Raw genomic sequence first — 19,638 nt, forward strand, 5'->3', positions numbered from 1 at the left:
GTTAGACTGCCCTGCTGAGCAGCACTGCCCCACGACAGGGAGAAACACAACAAAATTAAGCCTTCTGGAGTAGCAAAACTTCAGTCCATGAGGAATTCAAGCCTCCTAATAAATTCAGTTACTAAGAACTCGCAATTCCCCTGCGGATCATTCCATCCAGATGAACCTAAGGATTCAGCATGAACACACAGAGTTCTGAAGAAAAATGTGCTTTAAACACTCAGAACCTAGGAACGTGCTGCAGTTGACAGAAGGTTCCACTGCAGAGCTTGTAATCTAAGTTCACATTGAGTTCATTCTTACTTTTTTGGCATGAATGCACACACCAAAGTACTTGAACACACGAAGGGAATTTATATTGTGGCATACAGAGGTCTTAACAAATAAGTAGTAAGCCCAGCAGCATTTAATTTATTTCTGTTTGTTTCACTAAGCCAAATACATCGTGTACTCGTCAGAAACCTTGAAAAACAAGAAGCTGCAAACCCACTGGAACTGAACAGAATTAGGTCAGAAGAACACAAAATTCAGCCACTGAAATCCAACAAGATTTTACCGTCAATAGTATATTCTAAGGCTACAGTACTACTGTTGCTGGGCAAATGGGCCACGTAGTCTCCACAGTCCATTCAATCACTGGACACAAAAGATAACAAGATAGACTTATTTCTGTTATTAAACCCAGCCTTCTGAAGGAATAAGCTCAGCTATTAATGACCTACTTCTTCTCAGTTCAAATCAGAAAAGAAAAGATTGTTCAGAAAGTCGTAACTACTCTCTTCTTCAGCTCAGGAGGAATATTGAAAGAGCAATTTCTGGATTCACTTTCAGCACACATGCAAAAATATCTTCTGTTTTGGTCCTATGATTTATTTTTCCCAACGTTCCTAAACCTTTACACTGCATCAGCTGTCAGAGCTTTGCTCAGAACAATTACAATGACGGCTTGCAAAGCCTCACTGAAATCAGCACCTGAAGCACAGTAAGAATTGTACAATAGATTTGGTGTTGTTTCTAGAACATGTTTCTAGAGTGATGGCTGTTTCCACACAAATGTTGACCTCACATTAGCAGCCGCATTATTTTGTTGCCAGCAACTAAAAGCTGCTTTCTACACTATGTAAGCGTTCATTAGTAATTTGATGTTTTAAAAAGCAATAAAGTGACTAAATCACCAGTTATCACAGGAACCATCCCTTATTCGAGCGTTTCATTGTTTCTCTTCTTAGCAGAGAAACAGCAAAGGAACAGCAACATGTTCTCAGTGAAAGTACTTACAAACCAAGGATGTGGCACAAGATTTGTCTGACTTGTCCAGGTATTTGTTGGACAGCAGCCTAAACGTCAGTAGGTTTTAGAGGGAAACATCCATTTGAGATTGTTCCTCTAGCCAGTTCAATACCATTTACAGCTTGCCAGTACTCTTGGTGAGGCATCTGCTATATGGTTATTATTCCAGACACCTATTTTTTTACTGCAGCATTGACAAAGAGCTCACAGCCAGCCTGTCATGTAGTGCCCCAGAACCGTGCTGCAACCATCAGAGCATGTAACTCACACCTACAACACAAGTAGTAAGCACAAAGAAGCCACAAATTATTTCTGGCACTTTTAAAGTAATAAGAACAAATTATGATAACTTTTAAGAATAAAAAAAAAAGGCAGAACATCAGGCAGGGGTTTGAGTTGTGTTTTAATATTTTTTTTTTAAATTATTAATCTTACAAGAGGTTGTAAACAATTTCAAAAACTTACAAAATATTTTCAGTTGTGGAAAGTTACTTTACTGATAAAACAGCATTTCTTTATAATGTGCTTTTCTCCAATCAGTTCGAGTGTACACATAACAAACCTATCACAACAAATCACTTTTCTCCATTCCAAGAAACAGCACAAGTATTTTAAGTCAATTTAACTGCAGTATGCCAAAAGAACAAAGCGACATAAAACCAGCAACTGATAAAAGACAATACAGGGAACGTACACAAAAGGGAAGATCTACCAAGTCTTCAGTAGCTGCGAGTTAGTATGTGAAGTGCTCAGCTCTTCAGCTGCCTGTTTCTCTGACCAGTTGCACTTGAGTTACTCAGTAACAAACAGCAAAAGATGGCAATATTAACTCCTGGTTACACCTCAGAGCATAAACAACTTCACTTTATAGATGCCCACTGTAAATTACAGATATTATAGCAGAGCCAGCAGAGGGACTACTACATCAGCCAGATGGTTTTGTACCGAATGGAATAAAAAGCATTTGCATGTTCCCTTCTGGTGATTTCAGCACAGAAGTTTTAACTAGCAGCACAGAGCTGCAGCATCCCTACCTTCTCCACCTGGTATGGAAGAGATTTTATGTTTGTGCCATTAATTACTCAGTTGTAAAATCACTGATTTAATCCAACAGCTACATTATCACTTCACATGCTTCTTAAAAATGTTTAGTTAAACAGCATTTTCAGTTATGAAGAGCAACCGCTAATCTCGGCAGTACTGACTCGGCCTAAATGATCCTCATCTAAGATGACGGAAACAGGCAGTACACACCTGTCACTTCTCCCTAGGCTGAAGCATCAGTGTTCAAATAAATTTCTCTCCAAACCTATCTCACGCTAAGTAGTGTGACACATCTCACACTAAGTAAGAGGTTAAACTGGGTTTGTCTGGTTAGGCCATTTAGCAAGCTTCTAAGTAGTGTTCCAGGTAGTGCTGGCATCTTGGTTTGTTTTGGCTTTTTTTACTAGTAATTGCAGAAGTCAGATTTAAAAGCAGCCTGAAATGCAAGTGAATAGTATGAAAATATTTCAGAAGAATAACATCTGATTCAAACATTGCCTCATATATTCTAAATATCTGCCTAGAAAAAGCTTAAAAATTACTATATAAATTAAAACCTGAATAAAAATATCCAATAAGTATTTATTCCCAGGGCAAGCTTACCAGGTAAAGCTGTGAGTATATGTTCTGGTGGCTGCCTTCAAAGATCTACGAGCAAACGCTGCAGTTGCACCCATCACTGCATGTCAAAAGTCGAAGCCTGTTTTGTGTGTGCAAAGCAGGGCTGTAACACTACTCACACAATCAACAGCAAATTAAATAGAGAAAAACACCCCACAGCAGTGCCACAGTTCAACAATGCTGTACCAGGCACGGGCAAGCTTAGGGTTACATTTTCTTTTTAAATTTGTAAAAGAAATACAAATCTACGAACTTTGCATATGCTTAGGAACAAAAAGTACATAAATAGAGCAAACCTTTCTTCACTGCATACAGAAATAACATATTTACAGTTTTCAAAAATTCCAGACTTCTTGCATTATTTTGCAGGAATTCATATTCTTCAGGCTGAAAAATTGTTACACGACAGTTCAGAACATAAACAGCTTCTGAACAGAGACAGGCTACCAATTCTAACTTATTGATATAAAGACTAGAGTGCCTTAAAAGTAAATAAACGCACACATACCACCTAAACATCCCATTATTTGTGGGATCACATAGCAAACTACAGATGCTTTCAGACCTAGCACAAGTTAGATATTGCTCATTCTCACAGTTCTCCCGATTTCAGTCATAACGACAAGTGAGCTGCAGTCATACTGCTTTTAGTAGTGTACCAGTTTGAAACAAATCTGCTGATACTCAGGTTTACTCTTTAGTTCCCAAGTTAAGACAGACGGTCTTAACCTGCAGTATTGAAAACTATTTTAAAGCAGCTGAAAGCTTTAAACTGCAAATTTAAAGCAAGACACACCCCTCCAACCAATAATTAAAGGTACTATTTAAAAACAACATGAAAAGTACAGTAAAAAATCAGCATGAGAGGAATATGGTATTTGTGTTCAGAGCTGTTCTTCAATGTTGAAAATAATCAAAGCACCTGTTCTGAATAACAGTACTGAAGATAAAAATTGAAGGCTTCACAGTAATACACACTTTCAGTGCCACTTTTTTACTACAATGCTTCCTTAAAAGACGGTAAGGATTCAAAACTTGCAGCCTGAATATGAGAAAAACAGTACAAACTTCATAGCAACAGAAATAACAGTTAAAGCAAACAAACTATATAACTGAAGTATTTCAAACACTGTAAGATTTCAAAAGAAAAATAATCAGTTTGAAGTCCTTCACATGCTTGTGACAAGAACTGTTGGCATAGGAGCGCTGAATCGTTCAGCACACCCTACATACGAATCAGTGTACATTAACTACAACCAAGGCCTGAGGAACCCAAGCCAAAAGGAAACTCGGTGAGTTTAGTCCTTCCATATTAGAGAAGGTAACATGAGCTTTCCAATGGATTATTTGGGAGATTAAACGCACTGAGGAGCTGTATCTGCTGCTTTCACAAACAGCAGAAATCGCTGTCAGAACTTCCCAGCCTCTTATAACCAAGAGCAGGGAGCTTTCAGAATTCTATCTACACATCACAAGCATCTTCTTTAAATGAGGGAAGATGCTACTGTAAAAACAGATCTTTTGAAGGTGAAAGAAAAATACGTTTGGTCAGAATTGTACATTAAAAGAATTCTGAGTTTCAGCATTACATAGAAGAAGTCTGGAAGTGGCAGCACAGCTGCATGTAAGGCATTTTAGGAATGATTCCAACACAGCTCACTGCCTTCAGTATTTTATTAGGTTTGGCTAACACATTAACCTCTCACATTTTAAGTTTACCACTATTCCCATGGTCATTGGGATCAACCCTGAAACATCTGCAGACCTTCCATAACGGGAGATGCAACACGAAGAGCGATCATTCTCATGTGTGGAGCTAACTTCAAGCTGTCGAATGAGAGGTCACTTCCTGTAGCCAATCCTCACTAACTGGCCCAGTCCTGAAAGCGGAAACAGTCACTGGCAATCTTCCACACTGTGTTGGCAGGTGTGGCTTGAGCTGTCAGTAAGAAGTTTTGATTGAAGTAGCGCTGCTTGTCACCATCAAATTTTACTGTCCCACTTGTCACCACGAGGACTGTCATCTGGCCTTGAGTGGCTTGCTCTTCACGAGGAGGAAAAAGTATAAAGAATACAACTCAAACGAAGACTAACAGGCAAAGAAGTAGGAAATGTACAAAGAATCATAGATTCATAGAACCACTAGGCTGGAAGGGACCCTCTGGGTCATCGAGTCCAACCATTCCTAACACTCCCTAAACTATACCCCTCAGCACCTCGTCCACCTGTCCCTTAAACACCTCCAGGGAAGGTAACTCAAGCCCCTCCCTGGGCAGCTGTTCCAGTGCCAGAAGTTTCATTCCGTTCTCATACCAATTGTAGGCCAACAACTGGTTACACAGTCATGAAAATACAGTTTTGTTGCATCATTTCTATACAGACAGTGGTGCTTTCACTTGCCAACACTGCTTCCTAATGGCCTATTTTAATCTTGTGCTGTTCATTTTAGAGTACTATAACAAACACTTGATTTTTCGCTTGGAATAAACTCTCATTATTTGAGATCTATATATTCGTATTTAGCAACTTGCATACTATTTTTCCCCATTACAGATTATGTCTTTTTCACAGCAGAGCAAAGCAAGTGTGCTTGACCATAGGCTTTCGCATTACTTATATTCCCAGAATATCTATTAGCAGCAATTTATTAACTTCTCAATTAAGCAAGCCTTTTTTAGCAGTTGTTAACCAGAAATCTAATGAATGTAACATCTATTCCATATGTAAAGAAATCTAAGCACATGCGGGTTAATTATTCCACATTATACTGCAGGTCAGCATCAGAGACTACAGTAGACGTCTCTTGACTCCTAGATATTGTCAAGGACAACACAACTTCATAAGCCAGACTTTTTCAATACAGGAAAAAACATCACATCTGAATATAACATTAACAAAAAAGTCCTTAAAATATTTTCCCAGACCTGAGAAGTGTGGGGCTGCTGCATTTCTTGATTTGTGCTTTATTTATGCAGAACTTGGCACTTCAACCCCCAGCACTTTCTCTAAGCTTGTTCCAAAAGAAACATTAAGCACTACTATAACTGCAGTTCAATTTCAACAGATATAAAAAGACTGGAAAATAAATAAACTGTAATACAACCATACCATGAACAGGCTGGCAGTCCAACACATTAACCTGGAATTCACTAGATGGCAACATTTCAAAAAATTTGTTCAGTTCTTCTTGCCCCGACACTGCGTTACCATTCCAAACCAATGTTGCTTTGTCCAAATAAAGTCTTGATAGAGCCTGAGTGATTATGAAAATACATATTTAGGGAAAATGTGTGAACACGTACACTGGACAACTTACAAAAGAATGTTCTTTGAATCTTTATGTAGTGAATTACTGATTCCTTCTGTAACTTTGGTAAAATGCCGTCCTGAAATATCAGCTCCTTTTAACAATTAGTGGTCTTGACTAAGAATTAAAACTAACTGGAACACATTCTCCTTTGTAACTTGCATAGTGACTCACACGCACCCAAATTTAAACACTAATGAGATTCCTTTAAATCCAGTGACAGAACTGAACAAATCGCTAGCAAAAGGTGCTATCTTCCCAGCGAAAATTATCACTGATTTTTTTGCGGGGGTTGCACAACACAGATTAAGCCAGGAAAGTACAATTTCAGATAAAAAGAAAGTTAACAAGACCAGGAACAATGGAAAGTAAAAAAAGACATCTACTGGCAGTAGCAGACCAGGAATTCCCCAATGCTTCATAAGCTGTAACAGCAGAGTACCTGCCCAGCTGGTTGATACATCTCTGCCTGACCAACTCATGCACAAGGTGACTATCAAGTACCATGCAACTGCTGATATTTTCACATAATGGAGAGTTATTAAATTACAGTATACTAAAAATTCCAAAGAGCAGTCTCCACAGCTCTCTTTTGGCGTAAATATACACAATACCACATCAATGTGGTCCACAGAGAGTTTCAGAGGCAGATAGAGCTGCTCCTGCTTTATCCTCAGGCACTCCTGAAGCCTCCCAGAAACAGAAGGGGTAACTGCTAATGAAAGAAGTTTGGAAAAAAATAAGCTAAATCCTGACCTCAGAGACAAATAAAGCATGCTTTAGCTGCCTGTGCTGACCAAATCCTGTACGTGTAAAACACAGTTGGACACAAGTTGAACTATTACCATGAAGAAGTCTAAGGCACCGTCTCAAAGGTCTTCTTCAACAATCAAGAAAGCTGCACAGTAACAAACTCGCTCAATGGGGCAGCCTAAGGGGAACAGGGACCTCAACCTGGCAAAGACTATGCATGGCACCCAACTTCCCAGGGCTTGCAAGTGTAATGGTCATTAAAAAAGGAAGCAGAAAATGCACGAGACAGTTCTCACTGTTGTCAAAATATATACGTACCCTTCTTCTCTTATCCATTGTCTCATAATAAATGTTGACAAATTCATCTGCAGCTCTACAAGCTTGATCCACGTAGGTCTTGAAATCCTGAAGAGAAGAAATCACACCAAATTACTGAAGTTATGCGATTTTATGCAACCTGGTCATCTCTACAATTTCTCCAGCAAGTCATTTTAGTTGGCCTTTTCCAGCCTCACTGAAAAATGATGTCAAATAATGTTCAAATTGATTCCAAACTCCTTTCCTACTTGCAGGAGGTACCAGCTTTTAGCCAGGTTACAGTTTTAGGATTCCCTTTGAATGCTGATACACTTATTGTACTTAAATTGTAAATATTTACATTGAAAAATGGGCTACAGCTGTCTGAAAGTGGTGTGAAAATGCAAGCATTCAGTGTAAATATTTGTTGTGGCAATGGTTGCTCTGAAACAAAGTTAAGGAACAAGATTTCTTCAACACATTGCCGAAAATTAGCAAGAAACCCATCACACTGCCAGCGTGGTGTCATTTTAAAAATACCATTATATGCACATATATAAAATGCAATAACATATATAACTGCATATATAAAAATGAAAGCGAGACACACTGGATGTATTCCAGTATCAATCACTCCAGTGCTACATTCACAGGTAAAAAAACCAAGCACTTCTCACATCTCATCATTTTCCTTATATCTCTCATTTTTATTCATCCAAAGGGAACTGCCTGTGCTGTCAAAGCACTGCACTGGGATATCACTCAGGTATTTGCTCACTTTGCTTAGCTGTTTGGCCCTTGATCCCTTACAGACCCTGAATTGTGACATCCTGGAAAGCAGCAATTCTGAGTTTCCCATAAATACAGTGATAAAACTGCATTTGGTTCTGTTACAGTGTTTTATTTAAGGCTTATTATTACTCTGTTCAGAACTATACTCTCAGTATTTGCAACAATTTAACCGCTTGTCTTTTCTTGGCAGAACTACCACTAATTCTCCAGTAGGGCAAGAAAATTCAGAGAAACCTCCATACTGCAAAATACTTACTGGCCCATCAACTAATCCCTGCGTAGTCCACAAAAACAAATACTCTCACGTCACCACATACTATTCTTGTGAATCCTCTCAGCAAGGACACGGGCCTGCTCTTCACCTTCCTATCTTCTCCAGCAATTTCTGAGCCCACAGGCGAATTCCAAACAAATACAACAAAGTCATCTTAATGATGCTCAATGAAGTGCCACGAAAAACTCTTCTGCAGTGGGAGACAGAGTACCAGACACTGAGTCCCACTAAGGACACAGTGATTGTAAACTCATCCCAGTGTGTTGTTTAGTGCAGACGGATGGGCCTCTCAACCAGTGCACACTTGCACAGACACGGTCCCTAACCAGCAGCCAAACACATCGCCATTCCGTCGCCAAACAGGCAGAATGGCTTTAAGGAAAAGCACCAGAGAAACACCAGCATTTGTGGTAGTTCTGTCAAGTTGTCTGGAACGAGCTGCTAGGGTACCAGTAATATCAGTCACATGGAAAACAAGCTTTGCTAGTTTTCATACTCCAGATCAGTTCTTTATAACCATCCCTTGAACGCGCTTCTAAATTCTGAGAATTTTGTTTGGGAGAAACTTGTGGAGCTCATCTGGCTCAAATCCCGGATCCAAGCACAGCCAACTCCAAAGGCTGATCCCACTCCAGAGTCAGATTGGGCTGCTTGGTGCCCAGTCTGCAGTCAGCTCTGAGGAAGGAGATCTCAGTTGCCTCAGGTTCCTACTCCAGTGCCTGACCCCCTCACTCGGGAATTTTTCACAGAATCACAGAATGGTTTGGGCTAAAGGGACCTTAAAGCCCATACAGTTCCAAACCCCCCCTGCCATGGGCAGGGACACCTCCCACTGGCTCAGGCTGTCCAAGGCCCATCCAACCTGGCCTGGAACCCCTCCAGGGATGGGGCAGGCACAGCTTCCCTGGGCAACCTGGGCCAGGGCCTCACCACTCTCATGGTAAAGAAATTCCTCCTTATGCCGAATCTAAATCTTCCCCCTTCCCATATAAAGCCATTCCGCCTCGTCCTATCACTCCAAGCCCTTGTAAAAAGTCCGTCCCCTGCTTTCCTCCAAGCATTTAACAGAAAAGCAACGGTCAAAGGGAAAAAATCAACCCTTGAGAACCCTAAGGGCCGTTCCGAGGGCCCGGCCCACCCGCCGGCCGCCAGGCGCTGGTGACAGAACACGGCGCCCACCGCACGGGCGCTGCCCGGCCCGGGACCTCCGCACCGCGACAGGGGGGGACGCGGAGGGACGAGGGCGGGGAGGGACACGACACGAGGGGGACGACATGAGGGGGGAACGGGGACGACGACGAGGGTGACGGGAAGGAGGGACGGGAGGGAGAGGACGGGGGGGCGAAGGGACGAGGGGGGCGCGGCCCGGCACTCACCACGGAGGCGGCCATGAGTACCCAGGCGCGCGCGCGACGGCGCCGGATGTCGCGGCGCGCGGGACCGCCGCTTCCGGTCGTTGCTGCCGTGTCCCCGCCAAAAGGTCTCGGCCACGGCCCCGAGCGCCGCCGCGGGTTCCGTCGTAGAAAGGGGATCGGGGTCGGTGGGCGTGATTTACCGAGTAGACTGATAGAATGGTTTGGGTTGGAAGGGACGTCAAAGCTCACCCAGTTCCAACCGCTGCGTTGGGCAGGGACACCTCCCGCTGGATCAGGCTGCCCAAGGCCCCGGTGGAATCACTGAAAATTGTTCTGAGCTCCCCAAGTGCAGATGCCAGCCCAGCACCCCCCTGGCCACCAAACCTGACCTGCAGGTGTTGAACCCCTGCAGGGACGGAGCCTCTGCCATGGCTTAACAACCAACCACCTGCAGTTTGCTGTCTGACACCAAGCAGGACGTGTGCGAGGAAAGAGACAGCTGTCCGTTTGTGCTGCTTGTGAAATAATGAATCAATATTTTTATGGATTTAAAAAACCCCATGAGTTTGGGTAATTCCACATCTTCCACGGCAGTGAAAGTGATGGAGAAGCCATACATACTTTGCCACAGTGGCTTGCGGTGTTTCAGTGATCTACACGTGAGCTTTTGAACGCAGACAAGGATGCAGGTGCCTCTGGTACCCTGGCACGTGTCAGGTACTCAGCCGGTGGCACAAGTGCAACGTGCAGTCACAGGTAACGTGGTCACAAGTACCGCACGCTGTGTCTACAAGACCCTGGATGTCAAAATAGGTCAGTACATAAGCACCATGTGCCTGATTTTACCTAATTTTTTAATCTCTCTGTGTTTTTCCTCCATGCACCTTTCCTCCCTGTGGCTGTGGTCGCTCCGAGATGTCCTGAGATCCCCAGCTGCTGTGTCACAGAATGCACCCAGACTCACGCTCCTGGTGTGAGAAGAAGTGGGAAAGTGCGCAAAAGGAACCTAGTGCTGTTTTCCAGGAACAAGCGAAGGTGAAAGGTTGAGTGGATAAATCTTCATCATGTAGTGAATAACAGGAAAAGACCTGATGGGACTCAAGAGGTCTGCAATTAATTGCTAAATATCATCATAGCGTCATAGAATCACAGAATTATTTAGGTTGGAAAAGACCTTCAAGATCACCAAGTCCAACCCTTAATCTAACACTGCCAACTCCAACACTAAATCATGTTCCCTAAGCACCACATCCACACGTCTTAAATCCCTTCAGGGATGGTCACTCCACCGCTTCCCTAGGCAGCCTCTTCCAAAGCTTGACAACTCATTTGGTGAAGGATTTTTTCCTAATATCCGGTCTAAACCTCCCCTGGTGCAATTTGAGGCCATTTCCTCTTATCCTATCACTTGGTACTCAGGAGAAAAGACCAAACCCACCTCACTACAACCTCCTTTGTGGGAGCTGCAGAGAGCCATGAGGTCTCCCTTCAGCCTCCTCCAGACTAAACAATCCTGGTTCTCTCAGCTGCTTCCTTAACCCCTGTGCTCCAGGCCCTTCCCCAGCTCCACACCCTTCTCTGGATGAACTCCAGCCCCTCAATCTCTTTGTAGTGGTGAGGGGCCCAAAACTGAATACAGGATTTGAGGGGTGGCCACTTCCCTGCTCCTGCTGGCCACACTGTTTCTGATCCAAGCCAGGATGCTGTTGGCCTTCTTGGTCACCTGGGCACACTGCTGGCTCATGTTCAGCTGCTGTCGACCAGCACCCCAGGATTTTTTTTCTGCCAGATGGCTTTCCAGCCCTACTTTCCTACTCCCCCAAGCCTGTAGCATTGCGTGGGGTTGTCATGGCCCAGGTGCAGGACTTGACACTAAGCCCTGTTAAACCTCATACAGTTGGGCTCTGCCCATCTATCCGTGGCGTGGAAAGAAATCGTATACTGAAGGTGATAAACACCCTGGGAACAGAAAGCTCCCTCTGTGACAGGACTGCTGGGAGATGAGTGAGTGTAGGTCAGGGCATCTGAGGCTGTGCCCTTTAGTACATTGGATCACATCCAGCGGTGTCAGCTGTATACTCATTTGTCACGGCTGTGTAGGAGTTGTATCACTACGAAACAGCATATCCTGCTGAATTAACAACTGCTCTGTGAGGACTGCTTCATGCAAAAGTTCAAACATCCTCCCCTTTGGAATCTCAAGGGTCGCTACATCACCCTTATCCATTTGCCTGAAATTAATAAAAGTACTTTATAAAACCTCTCTCATACAAAGAATGATGATCAGTTTCCAAATAAAAAAGCAAGGCGTATATATATATATATGATTTGTTCAAGGTCACAAAGGGAGACAGATGGAGACCTGGAAACTGCAGTTCTAATCTTTTACCTTCATCATATAAACATCTTTACTCATTTCTCAGATATATCAGCATAAAATTAAAAAAGAATGAGTCTGATCTGATATGTCCATTATCTATTTGATGTTTATTCTTATCGTATCAGTGACAATATGTTTAAAAAGGTAGCGTCGTGTTCCTTTTCTATAGATCAGATTTGTAAGAAATGACCACTGTAAATCCTAGTGAACTGAAGGAGTAATATTTGCGTTATCACAGAGACTGTCAACAATCTGGACCAAACAATAGAAATGAGAAATCTGTAAAAGCATTACCTCTTCATTTATTCACGTGCATCTGCGAAACCTGGAAGAGGAGCTGGCTTAGCACAAGCCTTGTTGCTGGCAGATTGTGCAAAGATCTTTGTATCTTTCAAACACATTAAACTACATCTCTGAGGAAAAACTTTTAAACACTCATTTGTCAATGGCTGCACCAACAAAAGATGTAATACATAGAGAATAAAACTAGAAACAGTAGAAACTGAAGTAGCTAATTAGTTCACCAGCCTTCTTCCTGTCAGGTCAGGATTTTCCTCTATGTATTATACTTTTTTTCACTCTGAAATACTTGACACAGTGGGATCATTGTAGTTTCTTTGGCAACAGTTCGTTAGAAGAATGCTCTTTCAGCAGGCTTCACTGCAGATTCTTCACTGGAAATTAGGAAGGTAGGTAATTTGGAGATTCTTTATGCCTATTGCCCGCCTTAGCACCAGTCATTAGTCAGTGGAGTAACATGACAAATGGAAGATGAATTGAAAGCATGGGTGTGAATTTCATTCTCAGCTACTTCTGAAGATGATAGAAAGTTTTGGATATCATTTTTGAGTAAAAACTTCTTGTTGGGATCAGCTAATTGGGGGAAACATCAAGAAGAAAAATTCTTACTTAACACCAAGCGTTGTGCAAGACCTGATTTGATGTGTTACTAAGGAAAGAGGCACTTAGTGGCTCACAACAGTGGCCAAAATGTATTCAGATCTAAACTTCTTGGGAGAGAGATTGAAACAAAAACCCAACAACCACCACTTCAAGATTTAATTAAAAACTAAGAGCAGCAAGAAATGTAAAATAAGTTGCAGATGGTGTGGAAACTTATTAGAGACATTAGAAATATGGGATAGTCTGAATAAATGCAAGTCCAGAACGTTTAATAACAGGCCATGAAAGGAGTTTATGAAGTATCTTATATTAGAGCCTTTCTTAAAAGGGAATGAAAAGGATGATCTATCATAGAAGTGGGATGTCAGCACTAAAGGTGTTAGAACAAATCCATAAAAGAAGCAGTGACAAGTCGTATGGCAGGTTATGTGCTCCTGAAGGACATACTAGCTGTGGCATGTAATTAATTTACAGTAGGCTCTGTCCTCAAGGAATGGAAGGTAGTAAATTTGAAGCCAGCTTTCTTAAAAAGCTCCAAGATGGACCTGAAAATCTGATGGCTGTCCTGTGCAAATGGGTAGGAATTATACCAAGGAACGGAATTGGTGGGTTCTTGGATAAACACAGCATATCAGAGTAGACTCAACATAGTTCTTTAGAGAGAAATTATTCTTTGCAGATTTATTACTTAAAAGAAGACAAGAATCGTTTAGGTAAAGAGCTTTCTAGTGAACAGTTTTTCTTCCACTAAGTTATTTCCATAAAATTTCAGGTTTTGCTAATCCGTTATTCTAGAATTACCATGCTTGGAAGCAGTTAAGTAGTTTTTATATGAAACAATTTATTTAAATGTACGATTCTAAGTACCATTCCAAACAATGTTAGTGGAATAATGAGGCTTTCTATTTACCTTTTCTCATTTCTTTACTCAACCCAGCTACTAGGAATCTTTGTAGCATTTTGCTGGCATTTCTGCTGATTGAGCGCAACAACGTTGAACACTAACCTAAATCTGACTCCTGACATAACATTTTCTGCTTGGAAAACATCAGTTGCAGAGGAAATAAAGGAGTCCATCTCAAACATACCAAAGATTTTCTGCAAGACTCCTCCTTCAGTTGTTTTCCCTTGAGCCAGCCTTTAATTTGGGTGTTTAACTCTTAACAGTAGTATGAGGAGATGGAATTTCCACTCTGCGTTGAACAAATTACAGCCCTACTGTGTGTTGGCCAAATATTCCCTGAATATGCATTTGGATTTAGTTCAAGTAACAAGTAAGTGTAACTCAATTTCTCTCTAGAAGCCCAGAAATTCCTAACAGTTTCTCAGCCTTTATCTCCAGTTCCTCAAGCCATGCTCCCCAATCCTTACCACTGCTCTCCAATCCTTTCTGTTCCTGAAGGACAGTGTAAGATAGAAATACCAGAGTGACTCAGCAGCAACGACACTGACTCCCATGCAAAGTTCAAGCAGTTTACATCAAGATGATTCGTCAAAATACCTTTACATCTGAAGATGGTTCCTAGAATATGCAGCGCTACTACACCCACTTACCATATGGATGGGAAAATTGGAGTTCATTTAGATCTTACATACAAAATTGGAGGCAAAAAGTGTTGTTTTGTTGAAATAGCTGGGATCAGCTATTACCACCGTGAGATGAAATTAGATATGTGGGGTATTTTTGATTCTACAATCGATAATGCTAACCTTTATAATTATCAGTTGCTGGAAATTTTCCCAAATAGCTGATATTAAGAACAATTAATTAAAATCATAATCGCAATTAAATAGGATGACGTATCTCCATATCTGTATGGAGACGATGTAATTCTTCAAAGTGACTGCTTTAAAACTTCAGTCAAATTTACTCAAAATATCATAACTAATGATGAGCACTAATGCACTAAGCTTGCAAAAATGCATTCAGCCACCTGGGTTAGGCCAGATATTCTTTTGTTTTCCTTAGCTGATCAATTAAAATCAACTAAGATTGATAGCAAGATGCTGGATAATTTCACAATCACTGACAAAATGCATAGATTTTTAGTGTGAATTATTTTGATCCTGAGCAAATTATGATCAAATAGTGAAAGTAGAATTCAAACTGCGACAAGATGCAGTGTGTTCATATTTGTCCCAACAGATTTGATCTGTTGATTTTAGTGGAAACTGGGAGTGGGTCTCAGGTGCTCAGCACATTCACACATTAACCTATATGTTGGATACAAGAATACGGCTAAAGCTGGAGTATGGATTTATTAAACTACTGTGGACATAAGGAGGCCTGGTTTGGCCAGTTCATTCTCAACATAAAAGACACAATCTCTATTTGTTACAATCCTATGGGGACTCTGGACTATGCACCACTCCACCTCAAATTCCTGTCATACCAGAACTGGAGGAATGTAATGACTCTGAGACTGACAAATAACCCTCTTGGTTTTTTTAGAGAAAAACAGGAGTTTCTTTATATTGAAGTGATAACTCTTCCACTGGGATACAGTGAGATCAAGCGCAAATAACTGTTCTATTTTAATCCATGTCAAAGCACTCCCTAGTGGGATAAATTTTCAGAACAGGTCAGTTCAAATTGTCACCACAATTGCTAGTTAAAAACATTTTAAAAGCCTATCCATTTCAGTAGGTAATGAAACATCATTTGAGTTCTCATGAAGATCTGGCCAGGTAAGCATATTTGTATTACAGCAGACTCCAGAACAGCTAAATGTAACAAGCTGATAGCCAAAGCGTATATATGTGCACACATATTTATATACTAAAGGGGGAGAGCCTATAGTCTCACCTTTAAGGCTTGTAAGGAAGTTCTACACGCACTTGTGCTTTTATCTCAAAATTTTAGACTGAAATTTTGGTCGTGGCTGCAGCGGTGTATCATCGAGCAGTGTAGTATCAGCTTCCAGTTGTGTCCTGTATAAACAAAGCAAAAATGTTGCAAGCAGCTATAATCAAGATATCTGAAGTATGAAGGACCTCTGCAATGCCTGGCACCATACACGTCAGCCGGGAAGGATTTTATTATACACTTGCAGCACGTGACCATGGTTTTCTTTAACTTGTGTGCAGCAAACCAGCACACTCCATTAACATTTCTCATCGGGGCTGCAGGCACTGTAGCTGCAGTAGTTCAGCTGGTCCTTTTTCCTGTCTCCATCTAGTACTAAAGCCTGGAAAGAGGAATGTCTGTCTTGTGTCCTGGTTTCCCTTTACATATGTTGCCTTTACACACGTTGCCTTTACATAAGCAGATTGCATTCTGAGGAAAAAGACATAAAACACTGGGAAGCATCTCCAGTTTTGGAGCACCAGTAAAGTGAGCTCAATTCTAGACCTCACCCTAGAAGATGTTTAGCAGGCTCAGAAACAGAATAAGATAACTTTAATTTCAAATAGCAGTAGCATTTTGCTTCCCAACTTATGGAAAACTAGATGGAAAAATCTGAGCTAAAGCACAACTTCTAAACCGGTTTTGTATTGCACTAAGGGTCCAGCAGAACCTGGAAAAAAAATGGGACTGTTAGACTTATGGCCATCACTGTCCCCTCCTTCTGTCCAGGCCAGAATATCAGATAAGCGGAGGCAAGAGAAGCTGGAAAATTAGTTCCTTTTCCATCGATACTTTCAATAAAAGCAGCATTTTTTTAAAAAGTCAGAAACACAAACAAAAACCAAGAAAGTTTTGTTTGTGAACGAATTTTTACATTTTCGGTCAAAGCAATTTTCCTTCCGAGTTTTCAGGTGTCTGTTTTTTTTCCCAGTATTGTTTCTCTTTCAGGAAAGAAAGAGACATCTTTAAGAACAATCTAATTTAGCTTAAAATAAATGCTCATTAAAAATAATTTTTTATGATTAATTTTTGGATCAGCCATAGAGGGAGCACTAACCCCTCCACACTGCAGAGTTAATAGACCTACTGAGCCAAGGTCACTCTGATGAGAAAGGCCTGCAGGGCTAGAATTATGGCTTATATGCTGCCTGAAATTTTTAGGTCAGTTTGTAGCAGATTCTGAGCTCAGTTTACATTTGCTGGGCACCAGTAGGTAGGCCACAACAATTAACTGGTTAGCAGCAACAATCAAGCTCTAACTAATATTTCTCCAGGCCAAACATCACCGTGACTGTTCAAGGAATCATTTTCCAGTGAAGAACCACGTACTTCCAGCTGGATGTAAAGAGTTTTGTCACTAGTAATTTTTTATAAATGGGAGAGTTACAGAGATCCCATATGATTATTAATGGAGCACAAACCTTCAGATTTGTATGAAATGTTTTACTCCCTGACTACTGTAAGAGATTTGGCATTATCTGTGCTTCCGAGCTGTGGTCCTATGACCAGCTGAGGTGGCACAACAGCCCTGCAGCAGCGGAAGCAGCAGACCTTCCTTTAGTACTTTCCCTGCTCTCTGTGTTATCTATTCGCTCTGTTCTGATTATCAAATTCACCTTTCACAGAGCTAATTTAATTAACTAAAACTGTTGAAGATTCCACCCCTTCTTACCTTCGGTATACCTGGCAAGTTATAATGGATCAAAGTGGTCTTGCGAGTGACAGTTTGCAAGCAAAGGTAAGCAGCTGGAGTTTATGGCCGGGATAAGAAGGGGTATGGGGGAAGAGAGGTGAGCACGGATGAGCTGTAATGCCAAGTCATCAAGCAGGGAGTAGAAATGACAATAGGATTGTAGTGCTTTTTAAACACTCTTCCAGTTTGTGTAATAGGAGCTCTTCTAGTTAGACAGGCGAGGGTATTTTCAACACTACATACATATGAAATCTTTCTTGACAGTGTATCTGACTGCCTGGAAGCCAAATTTTATCTAAATTTATACCTATTTTATCCCATTTTTAACAGGATAGCATCGATATAGTGAAAATACACTTGTTAACGTCATGCTTGTCAGCACATCTTCTGCTAAAAACTCCTCTCCATCATTAGACAATAAACCACACTGAGAGCGTGCATGAACTCACTGAAATATAGAGTGGTGTCTCCTCAGCGTTGAACACAATGATCCAATAATTTTAATCTCACATCAGACTAATTAGGAATTATTTAGCAAAGGCAATGAAGTTGGAATGTGGTTGATTTTCTTAATGTGAGGAAAGAATCAAGCTCGCTGTTTGCACTTTAGGAATGTGGATAGCAAAGGTGAAAGGTGACTCAAAAGTAGATTAATTAGGTTCTCACCAGAAACATAAACAACTAAATTGTTTCAGGGAAAATGGAACTTGTTTTATACTTCTTCGTTACATAGATTATGACACATTGATTGGAAAACAGTGAGATTTCATTGCCAAAGCCAGTACATCTATTTATATCTATTGAGTTACTCGTTAAATTATACAGGAAAAAATGTTGCATTGGACTTTACAACCTGCCTATCTTAATAGCTTGCTAGCATTCATTCCATAAGCTTCATCTGTGTATCTCATTTATAGCTTCATGAAATCAACAAACTAAATCAGTGGGGTGTATTAATTCTATACAAATATTCATTCTCTAGAGGAACAGAAATCTTCACTGCAACAGATTCATCCTCACTGAGCAGTCCTATCCTGTGGTCTTTTGTGTGGGCAGAGCAAAGCGGTGCCAAAGGCCAGAGAGAAATGGGCTATATGAAAGCCTGGATGACCTTACTAATGGTGATAGAATAATGACAACCAAAAGAAAGACTATACTGAGTGGCATACAGCACAAAATAAGCATTACCTCCCCAAAACATTGACAGATACCTTTTGCTTCACAAATACTTGAAGAAAGATAGTTGGAAGCCAACTTGATGTCTGTGGAAAACTTAGACAAGAGATATGGAAACACAGACCACAGGAAGGAGAAACAGAAATCACTTATCACCTCCTTTTCTGATTATATTTTCAATGCTTCAATTAAGTTGATTGTTCCTGACAGATATACAGATCAGCAGATGGTGGGAGGCTGTTATTATTTTGCAGCAATTATCCCTTGTTTTACAATTTCATAAACATTTTACACTGTACTTTTTAGAAAAGAGGTTGTTTACAGAAAAAAAAGCTTTGTTGTATTATTGTCTCTTCCAGAGTGTTTTACAAATAAATGTAAGCCACTAGGAATATTCAAGTGGGATTCAACCATCAAATGTTCCTTCTTTCCCCCTTCAGTATTTAAGAAAGTGAAGTTTTAGAAATATGTTGTCTTATTTTAATGAGACAACATATTATTTGGTAAATAAGCATAGTGGCTGCCAAGTGTTGATTGAAACCCAGACTAGGTTTTGAATTTCTACTAAAACCTGGAGCCAAAGGAAACTATTTTAACATGAGTACAAAATGCATGTACAATACAAAACACCACTATAAATATAGGTGAGCTTGCAGGACAGTCCAATACTTTATGTTAATTTAAACTGCGAGGACAATGGTACCAAGTGTTTCCTAAAATGTCCATATTTCAACAATCAACTGTTAAAACAATGGCAAAACTCTCACTAACTCTAACGGAAGCCAGATCTGGCCTTTGGCTCCTTTGTTTTGCCTGAATAGGGAATGAACAAAGTTTCTTCAAAATGTTACTTTAATCACTGCCTCAGTTACACAGCCTCATTGCTCAAGCTCCAGTGCTAGCAG

General features: G+C 40.9%; 1 protein-coding gene across 2 annotated transcripts; it reads right to left on the reverse strand.

Annotated features, from left to right (window-relative positions):
- Positions 1–1,675: 1,675 nt before the first annotated feature.
- NXT2 (nuclear transport factor 2 like export factor 2) lies at positions 1,676–15,843 on the reverse strand. Of its 2 annotated transcripts, none has more exons than XM_054075702.1 (4): positions 15,823–15,843; positions 7,334–7,420; positions 6,064–6,208; positions 1,676–4,999 (listed from the first exon to the last, which is right to left on the reverse strand). In XM_054075702.1, the coding sequence occupies exons 2-4, from the start codon at positions 7,349–7,351 to the stop codon at positions 4,821–4,823; spliced, it is 342 nt and encodes a 113-aa protein (XP_053931677.1). In that variant the 5' UTR covers positions 7,352–7,420; positions 15,823–15,843; the 3' UTR covers positions 1,676–4,820. The 2 variants fall into 2 exon arrangements, with proteins under 2 accessions (XP_053931677.1, XP_053931676.1); XM_054075701.1 differs by lacking the exon at positions 15,823–15,843 and adding an exon at positions 9,755–9,825.
- Between the last annotated feature and the right edge of the window lie 3,795 nt (positions 15,844–19,638).

Source organism: Cuculus canorus, chromosome 10 (genome assembly GCF_017976375.1).
Source record: "Cuculus canorus isolate bCucCan1 chromosome 10, bCucCan1.pri, whole genome shotgun sequence".
NCBI classification, from domain to species: Eukaryota; Metazoa; Chordata; class Aves; order Cuculiformes; family Cuculidae; genus Cuculus; species Cuculus canorus.